The sequence below is a fragment of the Dermacentor albipictus genome, chromosome 1 (genome assembly GCF_038994185.2).
Source record: "Dermacentor albipictus isolate Rhodes 1998 colony chromosome 1, USDA_Dalb.pri_finalv2, whole genome shotgun sequence".
NCBI lineage: Eukaryota > Metazoa > Arthropoda > Arachnida > Ixodida > Ixodidae > Dermacentor > Dermacentor albipictus.
Genome location: NC_091821.1, coordinates 396955863 through 396968332, shown reverse-complemented (window position 1 = coordinate 396968332; position 12470 = coordinate 396955863). Strand labels below are relative to the sequence as shown.

Sequence of the window (12470 nt, the reverse complement as noted above, 5' to 3'; positions counted from 1 at the left end):
GGCGCTTGCTCTCTTGGGTTCCAGACAGCCAGCGGGACAGACGTGCCGTGCCGCACGTGCAGCGGCCCTCTTTCCCGGCGGGTCGGCGTGCGGCGGGGGACGTCTCCCGCCAGCGCGCGGCGACCGATGCATCTGCGAGACCGCCTCGCGTGGCCGCCTTCGAACGCGCCACGATTCGCGTGTCTATACACGCGAACGACCAGGCGTTGGGATCCAGCATGGGGCGAACATATTCGCTCGCTTCCGGTCGCGGTGAGTCGGACTTCTAGATTTGTCGCGCGCCCATCGGCATGTTTTGTGGATAGCAACTCGGCTAGCAGGCATTGATGTATGAAAGGTGCAATAAATGCCCTTGTGATCGTTTGCACTACTGTGTTGTCGTTCCTTTGTCCCAAGAGTACGGTGTGAGAATCCCACATCAGATCCCACACAAAAGCAATAACATCCTGGATGTTATTGCTCTTGTTATCCATAACACTCTCATGATGCAGCTCCTGTGTACTGAATGTGGCTGTGAAAAGGTTTTCTAATCTTCAAATAAACCTGAAAAGTCATAAACATCAGCACTTTTTCATGAAAAAGAGCAAATGGATTTTTTATCATACTTGTCGTGGCAAACAGAACTCCATCAAAGTCTACCACATCAAATCGTGCCCACCTGTTCAGTACGGTCGCACTGCTTACGATCGTTTGAAGACCATACTGGGCACTGTCACATCCAGGCCGTCGTTGCCATCCATACCATCATCTTGGGATGATGAATCACGAACGTCGCGACGAGACAAATGCACCTTCTTCGTACGTACAGCTGGGTGCATTGCAACGCATTTTCTCTCTGGTCTTCTCTGACATATTTCCTTTGAGAGGTGAGAGGGCGAATCAGGCAGGAGCGGGGGCACCGTGTCGTCAATCAGCGCCGGTTTAGCTCAAGGAATCCTTACTTCCTCATCATTAATGAAGTGAACATAGTCACGCAAAATAAGATGCGCTTCAAAGTGCCTCTCACACACATTTGAAGTCTTGGAGAGTGGCTTATCTTTGCGGTAAAGATTGCTCTGCCATTGTTTCCGCTGGTCATTGTTTTTAGGCACTCCAAAAAGCGACAACGTGCATCCATTTACTTCCCGAATACCAGGATACCCGCTCTTACATCCGGGTGCATAACAACGCATATCGTTTTTTTTTTCTTCTTCTCTGCCATTATCCAAAAAGTGACACCAGGCAGCATCGAACCGAGAAACGGTCATGCTTGGCACTTTCAGTAGTTTCACTTGCAAAAACACGAAAAGCACGCTGGCTTGTAGCACCAAGGACGATGCGGTAAAGCGCATGCGAGCTCCAACCGACACGTTCTCCTCTGGAAGAGCGCACCAGCGCCCCTAGCGAGCATCTTCACTCTTGGCTTGACGCTGCCTGTGTGCCCAGCCCTCCGCTCTTTCCACTACCCAATACTTCAAGTTCACTGTAGCGCTAGGGTGAAACCCCCATGTGTGAAAACAACATGGTGGCAGCCACTGACATTGCGGAACTCTGGGAGCACGTCGCTATTGGCAGTAAAATAGGTGGGGCTTCGATGGAGGAGTTTCCGAGTGTAGATAGCACTGCCTCGTTCTGTGGAGAATCTCCGACAGGGCGATCGGTGTTGCGACAGACGGCGGTGTTGTGCGACGGAGGCAATGAGGTTGACAGTGGCCTGTCTTTGAAACTGACCCCAATGTTCACACAAAGTGCACTGTCATCGATAGAGTCGCTCATTGATTTCATGCATGCTAAATTATAGCTGCCACTGTTTGCGCAGCCACTGGATGCAATGCTGTGGTTGTGAACCTGAAACTTCCGCGAAAGCAAGTGCAGATTTCTGACTATTTCAGCACGCCTAACGCTTGACATGCTGTTTAGAGGTATAAATAAACATCTTACTTTTCACAGCCTTTTTTTATACAATGTCAGTTCTTTATCGTAAGAGGCAAATTTGGCTTCGGAGCTACAAAGGTATGTTCAGCAGCCTTTTTCTTTTTCTTTTTTTACAGCAGTCCAGATATAGCGATAATCGGTTATAACGATAGGATTTTTCGTTCTTGATATCGTTATAAGTGGACTGCACTGTAGTTACCTCTATTTGGTAGAGAGCATGGGCTTATGCTTGAACATCCCTGCTTCTGCAAACATGAAGCCTAAGAATGTTTGTCCAGGAAAACAATAGCTGATTGCTTTATATGCTGTGCTTGTTCATTTGAAGTGTTCGAACATGAATAAGGGCTCTTTAACATTGGAACTGCATTCTTTTGTTGACCAGCTATACTCTTCTGTTCTCCTTCAGGTACATGTACTGGTCTGACTGGTCAACTGAACCGTACCCTCCGGGTGATGGCCGGGATGGAGGAAAAATAGAGAGAGCGTACTTGGACGGTTCACACCGAGAGGTGTTTGTCTCACAAGATCTACACTGGCCAAACGGCCTGAGCATAGACTACGCTAACTGCCAGCTCTATTGGTGTGATGTGTATTTCCATCGCATTGAACGCATTGGCCTTGATGGCAAGGGGCGCGAGGTGAGTTGTTTTTTGCCATTGTTAGAGCGCTACATTACAACTTGTTTTTTTTTTTCTTCTTCCCCCTTTTTAAAATGTGCAGAATTCTGCATTAGTGTGGCCTCCTTTGATAATTTGAATAATTCCTTAAAATCTATTTCCACTGCAGTGGACTGAACCTTTATAACATAATGGAACTTCAGAAATCTGTGCACCTTAAAAGAAGTTTAGCACAACAATTGTGGTGCAATGATTGGAAATAAGAAAAAGGCACCTTTAACAATTTGCAGGAGAAATAAAGCTAATAGATTTAGTTTATAAATGAGCACTGACACAAAATTTTCGTGCATAAATAAAACTATTGCGCAAAGTGACAAAGGGACAGGGCTTAAGCGAGAAAACAAAACACAATACCCGAGCCTAAGTCCTGTCCCTTCGTTGCTTTGCACAACAGTTTTAATTATGTCTAGCCAACTAGCCCATTGCGAAATGTTCCTTAATTTCATGTATAGTCCTGGAAGTTAAGCATCATCTAAGCTTGGTTCTTTGTTTCAAATGATGTCAAAGTTATCCCGTTCAATCATGGCGTACTCGTTTGTGGATGCAACTTATTTTTGCCATTTCTGTGCAGTGGTTGCAAGGAATAGACAGTGAACATTAAGCTTTGGGTAAATTGAACATTCTGCTTTCCTAAAGCACACCCATTTCACTTCTTGAGTGAAATGTGTCACTTCAGGCGACCGCATTGGTGAAGGCACTGCTGTGTTTGATGGAACGTTTGAAGTGGGGCGTTTTGGTAGTAATTGGAAGAGGTATTTCATTTTTCTGTTGTTGTAATGCTTGCACCCAATAAATAATCTGTGCACGTGATTTGAGCGGGTGATCCAAGACCTTTAACGAAGAAACAGATGACTGAATGTACAATAAATTAATATTTAATTACTATGTAATTATGATGGGTCAATATATAAAATGCACAAAGTCATTGTCCCACCTTTACTTGCTTTTTATGGAGTCTCCAGCACCTTGGCATAAAATTATGTAAATTTCACACATTTATCAACAATCAATTGTAGTTTGTGACTGAAGGGGTTATACGATTTTTGGCTGCAGCATTATGAAACAGTCACTTGCCATTTTTCTTTACTTTTATTCTTTTTAAAACTACCTTGTCCTGTTTGACTCAGGTGCTGGTAGAAGGGGAGCACTTGGACCACCCCTATGGCCTGGCCCACTTTGGAAATTTCATCTATTGGACTGAGTTCCAGAAAGGCCACATCCTTCGTTTTGACACAGTTTCAAAGAACATCACTAAGCTCAAGACTGAAAACCCGCCCCTTTTTGAACTGCGTTTCTTCGATGAGGCGTCCCAGTCCAGTGAGTGCACTGCACGGCCTGTCCTTTCAGGATGAATAGTCTAACAATAAAAATTACATGAAGTTTTAAGCTCTCCATTTAGTAGTTGCTCACAAGGTGAATAACTTATTGTTCCAAGCAATGTAAACTGTAATGCCACCTTTAAATGTTTTCCTTTAAATGAGAAACTGTGTATATATGAATTAGATGTGCTTGACAGATACACTGTATTGTGCTGACTTTTATTGTTGCCCATGGCTAATAATTCTTGTTACTTCGAGCTTGAATAGTCTTCATCTGTGATGGCTCAAAAATTGTTTACTTTAACATCACACTGTCGGATCTTATAAAAGTGTGCTCAGACATCAGTAAAAGTTGCTTGGTGTCCTGCCTTCCCAAAGACAGCCTTACTGCCACAAAATGGCATGTTTCTTGGTTGTTTGTAAATTTCTTATATGTGAACTTCTTTGACAACCAAAATTTCATTTACAAGCCCCGTCAGTATCGTTGTAAAGACATTCAACTCTATTTCTGTTCCCTGGTAGCTGTTCACACAGACAACTGAAAGTGCAGACCACCATGGTAGGCATAAATGGTGAAGTTGAAATCCTGGACATTATTTGCTGTTTAGAGGCCACATGTTTACATTGTAGTGCAGCTTCTGCCACACATTTTAATTTGCAGTGGAAAATAGGATGTTTTCACATGTCAGAATAGTTAGAAAATGAAGAAACAAAATGTGAATATGTGCCCAAGCTCAGCATATGAATAGAAAAAGAAAAAAAGAAAGATAAATAAAAATAGCAAAAAAGTATGCACTGTGATATCCCTGGAATTGTCTTTTCCCATTCTGTTTTCAGTACAAACTTCAATTTCATTTGTCCATTGGTTGAAAGAGTTGCTACTTACAGTTTAGTGAAAAGTTGAGTTGCTGAAGTTGAACTGAGACTGGTCCTTTCCCTCTATAAAATTTGCAGCTGGCAGCAGTTGCAGCAGTGACAACGGTGGCTGCTCACAGCTGTGCTTGTCTATTCCCGAGAGTCACTCATGTGCTTGCGGGGACGGCTACTACCTGGCACCTGATGGCATTACGTGCCACCGTAAGATGGCATGCATTCTATTTCCCTGCGACTGTGAGAGCTCAGAGCAAAGCTCTTCTGTACACAGTACAGTTAATTATTATTTTTTTTAATGCATTAGCATTAGCAGTGTCAAAGTGGAAAAAAGTGTGTTTGTGTGTGTGAAGTGTGGGGAGCCAGTTACATGGTAGATCTAAAGAGGGGATGGGAGAGCTTAGGAGAGTGTGTATGCGTGAGGTGTATATATATATATATATAGGTGGTTTCTTCAAAGTTCAGCACGCAGGACCCGACGTAACATATGCAGGAAAGAGCCGACGAACCTTTACACTGTACTCTGATGAAGCCTGGTCCACCAGCCAAAAATGTTAAGTAAATACGTCTTCCAAAAGGATCGACGTCTCTTTCCTGCACACACACACACACAGTCCATATTCGTTACAACGGACCCGCAAACAACAGACCTTCTAATATAATGGACTATATTTCAGCCTTAGTTTGTTCTACTTATTTTATTAATGCAACGAAGTTCGCTTTTAATGGACCGCGCTACAGCGGACGAAATCAGCGTTAATTTTTGTCAAAATGAGGCGTATAAAATGGACTTTTGCCGTGTCGACATGGACTGGCAACTGATTTGTGAGGGTCAGCCGACGATCGCGGCTCAATGTTTGGCGCACGCGCGAAGCAGAAAAGCATGGCGGAAGTGCACCGTCTTTCGCACGCGAGACTGCTGTTAACAGTGTGGCCATGTGGCCACCGTATATTGAAAGCAATCTACAACGTGGACGATGTGCGTGCCCGCGCAAGCGCCGTATCTTGAAAGCAATGTGCGAAGCAGACAAAGTGCGCGCCTGTGCGGGTGCCATATCTTGAAAGCGATCTGCAACATGGACAAAGTGCGCGCCCTCACAGGCGCCATATCTTGAAAGTGATCGGCAATGTGGGCACGCCCGTGTGGGTGCCCTTTCTTGAAAGCGATCTGCAATATGGAGAAAGTGTGCGCCAGCGCGGGTGCCGTATCTTGGAAGCAATCTGCGATTTGGACAAAGTGCGCGGCTGCGTGGCCGCCATATCTTGAAAGCGACCTGTGATGTGGACAATGTGCGCACCAGTGCAAGCGCAGTAACTTGAAAGCAGTCTGCAATGGGGATAAAGTGCGCGGCAGTGCGTTCGTGGTAGCTTGAAAGTGGTCTGCGATGAGGACAAAGTGTGCCCAGTGCCGGTAACTTCGTATGTGCTGTGCTTTCGATATTTAGTTCGCGTTGGAAGTGAGAGGCAGCATGAAGGTCAATTTTCTCTCTGCTGCTGCCGCACCTATCTTGCTTTTTAATTTGCCATCGCAATTGATGCTTCACCTTTCGTTTGAAACTGTTTTTTTGTTTATTTTTTACTTTGGATGTTCGTCACTCACTCTATGCAATAAGGTTGTTAGACACCGCGACGAAAGTTTCTGAAGTGAGGCGTCTCGGATATTATGGACTTCAGATAGAATGGACATTTTTTTGGCTTCTCAGGGTCCATTGTAACAAGAGTCGACTGTATATAGATGTTACCTCGCATTTCTTTGAAGTGCACCTTAATGCTAACGCATATGTCTCTTATTTACCACAACATCTCCACTGAATATTTTAATCACATGGTTAGTTACACGGCATATTATGGTTAAATAAACGCTTGCAGTCCTCCTTTGTGAAGTAGGGGCATAAGTAGCCTGTGGAACTTATTGTCCTAATTAAATGTTTGTAGTCTGTGGTTTGGTCTGACTGTTGTGAAACTGAATTCTTTGATGAGGCAATGAGTTCAGTTTTCAGGACTGTTTACTTTTCCACTGATTAAGTGCACTTCTGGTGCACAGTGTTTCTGATAAGAGATCTCACCAGTTTTATGTTTATTTTAAGGTCTACTGGATAAGTAACAAAGCTTCATGAAACATACAGAATTGTGAAAGTTTCATGCAAGGAAAAATATTTGTATAGGAAGCCCATACAGCAGTATAGCCATGTGGATTTTCACGATAACTTGCACTACTTCCTAGTGAACATCAACTTTCCCTTGTAGAAAATGTATTATACATGGTGATCATTTTTAAGTTTTCTGAAACTTATAAAAAAAAATCGTTTGTGTCAGGTAGCATAATCCTTGTCCTTGAGCTGAATTATTAGAAGAGGTGGACATTACTAGCATGAGAAATTGAAACACATAATCAACTAATTAACAAATATGCACTAATTAACATATTATTTAATTACGTTATGGCACCTATTGCAATTTACGAATTGCAGCCAGTGAGCTTGCAAGACGTATCCACTTGAAATGAATCTCTAAGGAGACACTAGTCTCCAGATTATTTTCCAAAGTGTGAGATGAAATGCATGGGTGTTCCAGTTACTTTTGTGCGTCAATGCATAGTAGAGTGTTTGGTTAAAAAAGTAAGTGGAACAACAGTTCATTTTTACAGTGAGTTTGATGGCGCATATTTAGTGTCATTCTGGAAATTCATTCCAGGTGGATATGCCTTGAAAACTCACAGGCTACAGTTCGTAAATTGCGATATGTGTCATAAGATAATTAAATTAAAACTCATTAGTTACTTTTTCCTAATATGTGTTTTGATTTCTTGTGCAAGTAATGTCCACCTCTCTGAATAATCCAGATCAATGACTAGAATTATGTTATTTGCAACAGGCAATGTTTAAAAATTTCAGTTAACTTAAATATTATTGCCCCATATTCTGTGCAGCTGACTGCCAGCACTAGCTCCTTGGTCTGTTTAAACTAAAAAACAAAGGTGTTTTGACTTGCATGTACAACTTAAGGATGTTGGCAAATTGTGTAGATTGGACGTGCCTAAAAGAATATGCAGCCCACAAGTGGCTGTCTTGTGATGACTACCTGTCGTGTAATGCAAGACAGTGTACTGTTACTGAGAGCTGATGTAGCCAATAAAGGGGGAAGTTAACAGCATCTCTCCGACATTCATGTTTTTATGCTTTCTGTACTAGAGTATTTTATGAAATTTTGGTACTACAAAGCTTAGCGCTGCATTGGCAAACTTTTGGCGTTGTTATGTCTGGAAGGGAGTTAAAAACTGGCGTATCTTGAGCCTATGTAAAAATAGTGAGTCACGACACCACTGGTGACTGTGCATTCTACCGTTGTTTCCCTGACATGATAGTTTTTGTTTTGTGTTCTTTTTGTTTCTTCTTAAGGCTCTGCGAACTATACTGAGCCTTCACGTTGTCGTGAGGGTGAGTTCGAATGCAAAACTAACCAACGGTGCATCGACAAGCGCTATCTTTGTGATGGCGACAATGACTGTGGTGACAATTCTGATGAGGATTCTTCACCATCTGGAATCTGTGGTGAGCTGAGCTTTCTTTAATCTAAAACTGAAATGGCCCAGCGACTTTTTTGCATGCGGTGAATAAACCTGTTTGGTTACTAGCATATGATACTGTCACGAACATTCATGCCTAGTACTATTTTTGTACTCCCAACAAGAAAGCCTACAGTTTAATCCAAAGATCACCAGCTCTCCCTGCCATTGCCTGTGTATATTCCAATGCCTTTCTTTTAACGTGGTGGCCACTGGCTGGATATTTACTGACATCATGACTTAGCAGTGCCTGTAGTGGCAGCAAAAGCATAAAAAACATATCATTGATGAAGCTGTGGCACCCTCTGGAGGCAAAAATGATACCACTGCGTTGATACCTCCATGGTTGGAGGGCACATGATCTCGATGTTGTGCCAATGTAAAATCTCAGTGCTTTGATGGGTGGAGCATAACATACATCTTTCCACATAAACATGATGGCACAACTTTGGGCGCCGTTGGAAAAGTAGGGGCTGTTGCGGTTCCTGTGAGGGTATAGCAGTGGCAGAAATAGATTTCTGACAGCACAGTTTGTACAAAGTGTGTTCAAAAAACGATTTTTTTTTGCTTTGTTTTTTGAAATGATTCTAAGGCATTTCACATCTTTCACAAAAGGTATTGCAGGGCCCCTTAATTGGTCGAAATTTCTTTTTCAATCTGTCATTTTAACCTGTCTATTCGCATGTGTGTTCAGCCTCATTTTCTTTCTCTGCAACCTATGTTGTTTTAATGTGAACGCTGCATCTCTTTAATGCATATAAGTAGTGTGCAGAAAGATATGCATATGATTTGTCCAGCCAACTGATAAACTGATTCATAGAACCCATGCTCATCATATTACTATTTATTGTTTACATTAGTGACCTCTGCCCTAGCTCAGTTTCTTATTGTAGCACACATAGATACAACCGAAGTAATATATAAAAATGCAGAATGCTGATAGAATTGGTACAGGACACAAATGTACACATACAAATAGGCAACAGTGCATTGTGCACTTTGTGGACTTCTCGACGTGCACCCTCATTGCATTTTAATTCATTTGAGAATCGCAGACAGGGGCAAGTATTGAGTTGACCACATAAGACTGCGATTGTGTGTGTATGCATTTTTGCATTTCCCTGAGTGTGTATTGGTGCTGTGCAGAGAAAGTGACCTGTCAGGAAGACCAGTTCCGGTGTGACGCCAATCGATGCATCTCCTTGCACTGGGTCTGTGATGGGGAGCGTGACTGCGTGGACGGCTCAGATGAAGAGCCGACATCCAAGTGCAGAAGTAATCGACGTTTGCTTGTCATTATGTGCATCTAATGTTTTATTGTTATTATTTAATTGGGCCTGCTTTCTCAGTAGGACAGCTTTCAAACACAGTAATAGCAGAGCCTTGCTTGTCATGGCCTTGCCAGCTCTGAATGGTGCTGATTTCTGTGTTACTTTCTTTTTCTTTCATTGTCAATTTGCAACATGACAGTAAGCATATAGCAGGAAAGCCAGAAATTTCGTTCAGTGGATCACAGTGTATATTATGAGGCCACAGTGTTGGGACACATTTGTCCACTTATGCCGTTTTGCAATTCACCTCCATAGAATCTGCTTTGCTGGTAAAGTTAACGTAATGTGCTGGCGTAATGTACATCATATGCACTTATGACGTGTGCCTTCGGCATGTGCCCCTCACCGTAGCATCCACTTAACATTTTCAATATTGGGCTTGTTGGTATTCTATTGCTGAACATCTAGTGCACAAAAAACAGAAAACGTGGTCATGAGAGCTGTGAGACAAACGCAAACACTTGTGTTTGTGTTTTTTCTTGTGTGCCAGAAGTTTAGCTATTCACTGTCTGAGATGCGTAGCTGCTGGAAATTCAGCAAATTTCTCAAAATTTCTTGTGTGTGTTGTTCCTATAGTAAATGAAGGAGTGTGCTGCATTACAAGCATCCATATTCTAGTTCTGAAATGTCTGAAATGATTGGGTTTATGCACATTTCTGGCTCAACCCAACATTGTATTTAGCATTGCTCTAACAGATACAGTTATGGTCGTGTCTCAGTTCACCTGAAAGTTAAAAAGAGGGGCTTATTTCCTCAGTTTTTTGTTCTCTCTGTAACCTGCCATGGTGACTTAGCGGCTATGGTGTTACGCTGCTAAGCATGAGGTCGCGAGATCAAATCCTGGCTGTGATTTCAATAGGGGCGAAATGCAAGAATGCCCTTGTCCCATGCATTGGGGGCACGTTACAGATACACTGGTGGTCAAAATTAATCTGGGTTTCCCCACTACAGCATGCCTCATAATCAAATCATGGTTGTGGCACGTAAAAATCCCAGAATTCCATTGTTCTGTCTGTCATATCATTTTCCTCAATTTCAAAGGCATCTCTGTTCAACTCTGCAGACACGACGTGCAGTGCAGCACAGTACACTTGCAAGGTGACTGGAAAATGCATACCTCACAGCTGGACATGTGACTCCGACTTGGACTGTGGTGAAGGGGACACTTCGGATGAGCATGAAGGCTGTGGTAAGTGTCCTTTGCCTTTGCATTTTTTGCACCAGCGCTTCAGCTGTCAGTGTGGGCACTTTTGTCAGGTGTCATGTTGAGAAATCTTGGTGTGCGTGTGTATGTGAAAACTTGTATTGTAATGAGGTCCAGAGGCTCTTCAACGAGGTTGGGGAGAGTCGCAGGACACCCTGCCAGCATATTTCTGACTCCAATGATGCCATTACAATCGTTGCAGTCCATCTTAATCTCCCTCTCTGGATATATTTTATTAAAGGTGTACAGTGTGGGATATGTACCCGTTTGCAATAAGCGCAGTGAGACTGCCTGAGCCCTGTTCAGTTTTGAATGTGGCAATGGGAATTGCCTGTGTCCTAAATAGTAGTGTTTGGTAATCTCATTGTATGTTATTAAATGATCTCTAGATTCCCTTTTAGACAATTTGAGTAAATTTTTAGTAATGATTCGGAGTTTGAGCATTTTGACAGAACCCATTTTGCTTTTGCACTTACAAACAGACAGTTTAATAATTTCACTAGTTTGAAACTGAAAAACCATCACTCTGACAACTTAGAGTTTAAAACTTTTGATGTAGAGAATTGCACGATAAAAACAAAAATTAACTTTTTTTTTTATGACACTATAGAAGATGTGCGCAGCTGCCTGCTAAATGTTTTTATTGTTGCTACTTTTTCTCATGATTGGAGCCCTCAAAATTACATTTTTCTGTTGTGGGGTGTTATACACGAGGTCCAAAATTAGGGTGCATTTAGAAGCCCTACTACGATGTTTCTCCAAAGGTGGTAACAATGGGAAGTTTGCTTATTATGGCAAGGCTGTGCACTATGGCACATTAGGAATTTCCAAGAGCATTCATTACCTTTTACTAGCTGGTGTCTGGCATTCAAACTGTGAATTAACTGAGATGGCAAGAAGCTCATGATTTCAGTCAGGGCTGACAAAACATGGGAAAGCTTTTCTGCAGACTTGCGTCCTTAATCAAGCGCCTTGCCGTCTGCTGTTTTCTGAATGCTGGTTGCCAAAAAATAACAGTTTCTCAACACTGGAGTAACCAGCAAGATTAAAGTGGTCGTGAACCACCCTTTGGGTTTGGTGAAAAATCGCACCCTGCAGATAGCATAAGCTGCTGTGAACACCTCAGCCAAATTTTATAGTTGCGCGTGGTGGGCGGAGCTCACAAACAGAGTGTGAAGTCACCTTTTTCTCGAACACTCTTTTCAAACGAGGCCTTCTCCTCGCCCACTTTGAAGCTGCTGACAGCTTGTATATGTCATCATACGCAAGATTTCCCAAGCTAGCTGCTGTTGGCTGATAGCTGACATTAATCAAGAAGGGTGTTTGACTTAGTCTGCTTCTTCCTACTGTTACTGTCTATATTTATTGACGCACTTTAATAAACAGGCTGAAGTAAGTGGAAATCTGCTTTCGAATTTTGATAAGGATTACATACTTCCAAAAGATTCCTATTATCTGTTTACGCTTGGCTGCGACTGCCTGCGTAGGAATTAAACTTTGGCCACCCTGCATATTGGGGTTGTACCTGTTGGGTCTCACTAATTTAAACTAATTTTGAACACTCAACTAGCCTTGAACCTCATGGAACTT

At 42.5% G+C, this 12470-nt stretch overlaps 1 protein-coding gene across 2 annotated transcripts in view; it reads left to right on the top strand.

Moving 5' to 3' along the window:
• Positions 1-12470, top strand: part of LRP1 (LDL receptor protein 1) — a 207062-nt gene that overhangs the window by 45034 nt on the left and 149558 nt on the right. For both annotated transcript variants that reach the window (XM_070532085.1, XM_070532084.1), the window contains 6 exons: positions 2321-2552; positions 3719-3908; positions 4865-4987; positions 8179-8331; positions 9492-9620; positions 10740-10865. In XM_070532085.1, the coding sequence (XP_070388186.1) occupies positions 2321-2552; positions 3719-3908; positions 4865-4987; positions 8179-8331; positions 9492-9620; positions 10740-10865 (953 nt within the window). The remainder of the gene's footprint in view (positions 1-2320; positions 2553-3718; positions 3909-4864; positions 4988-8178; positions 8332-9491; positions 9621-10739; positions 10866-12470) is intronic.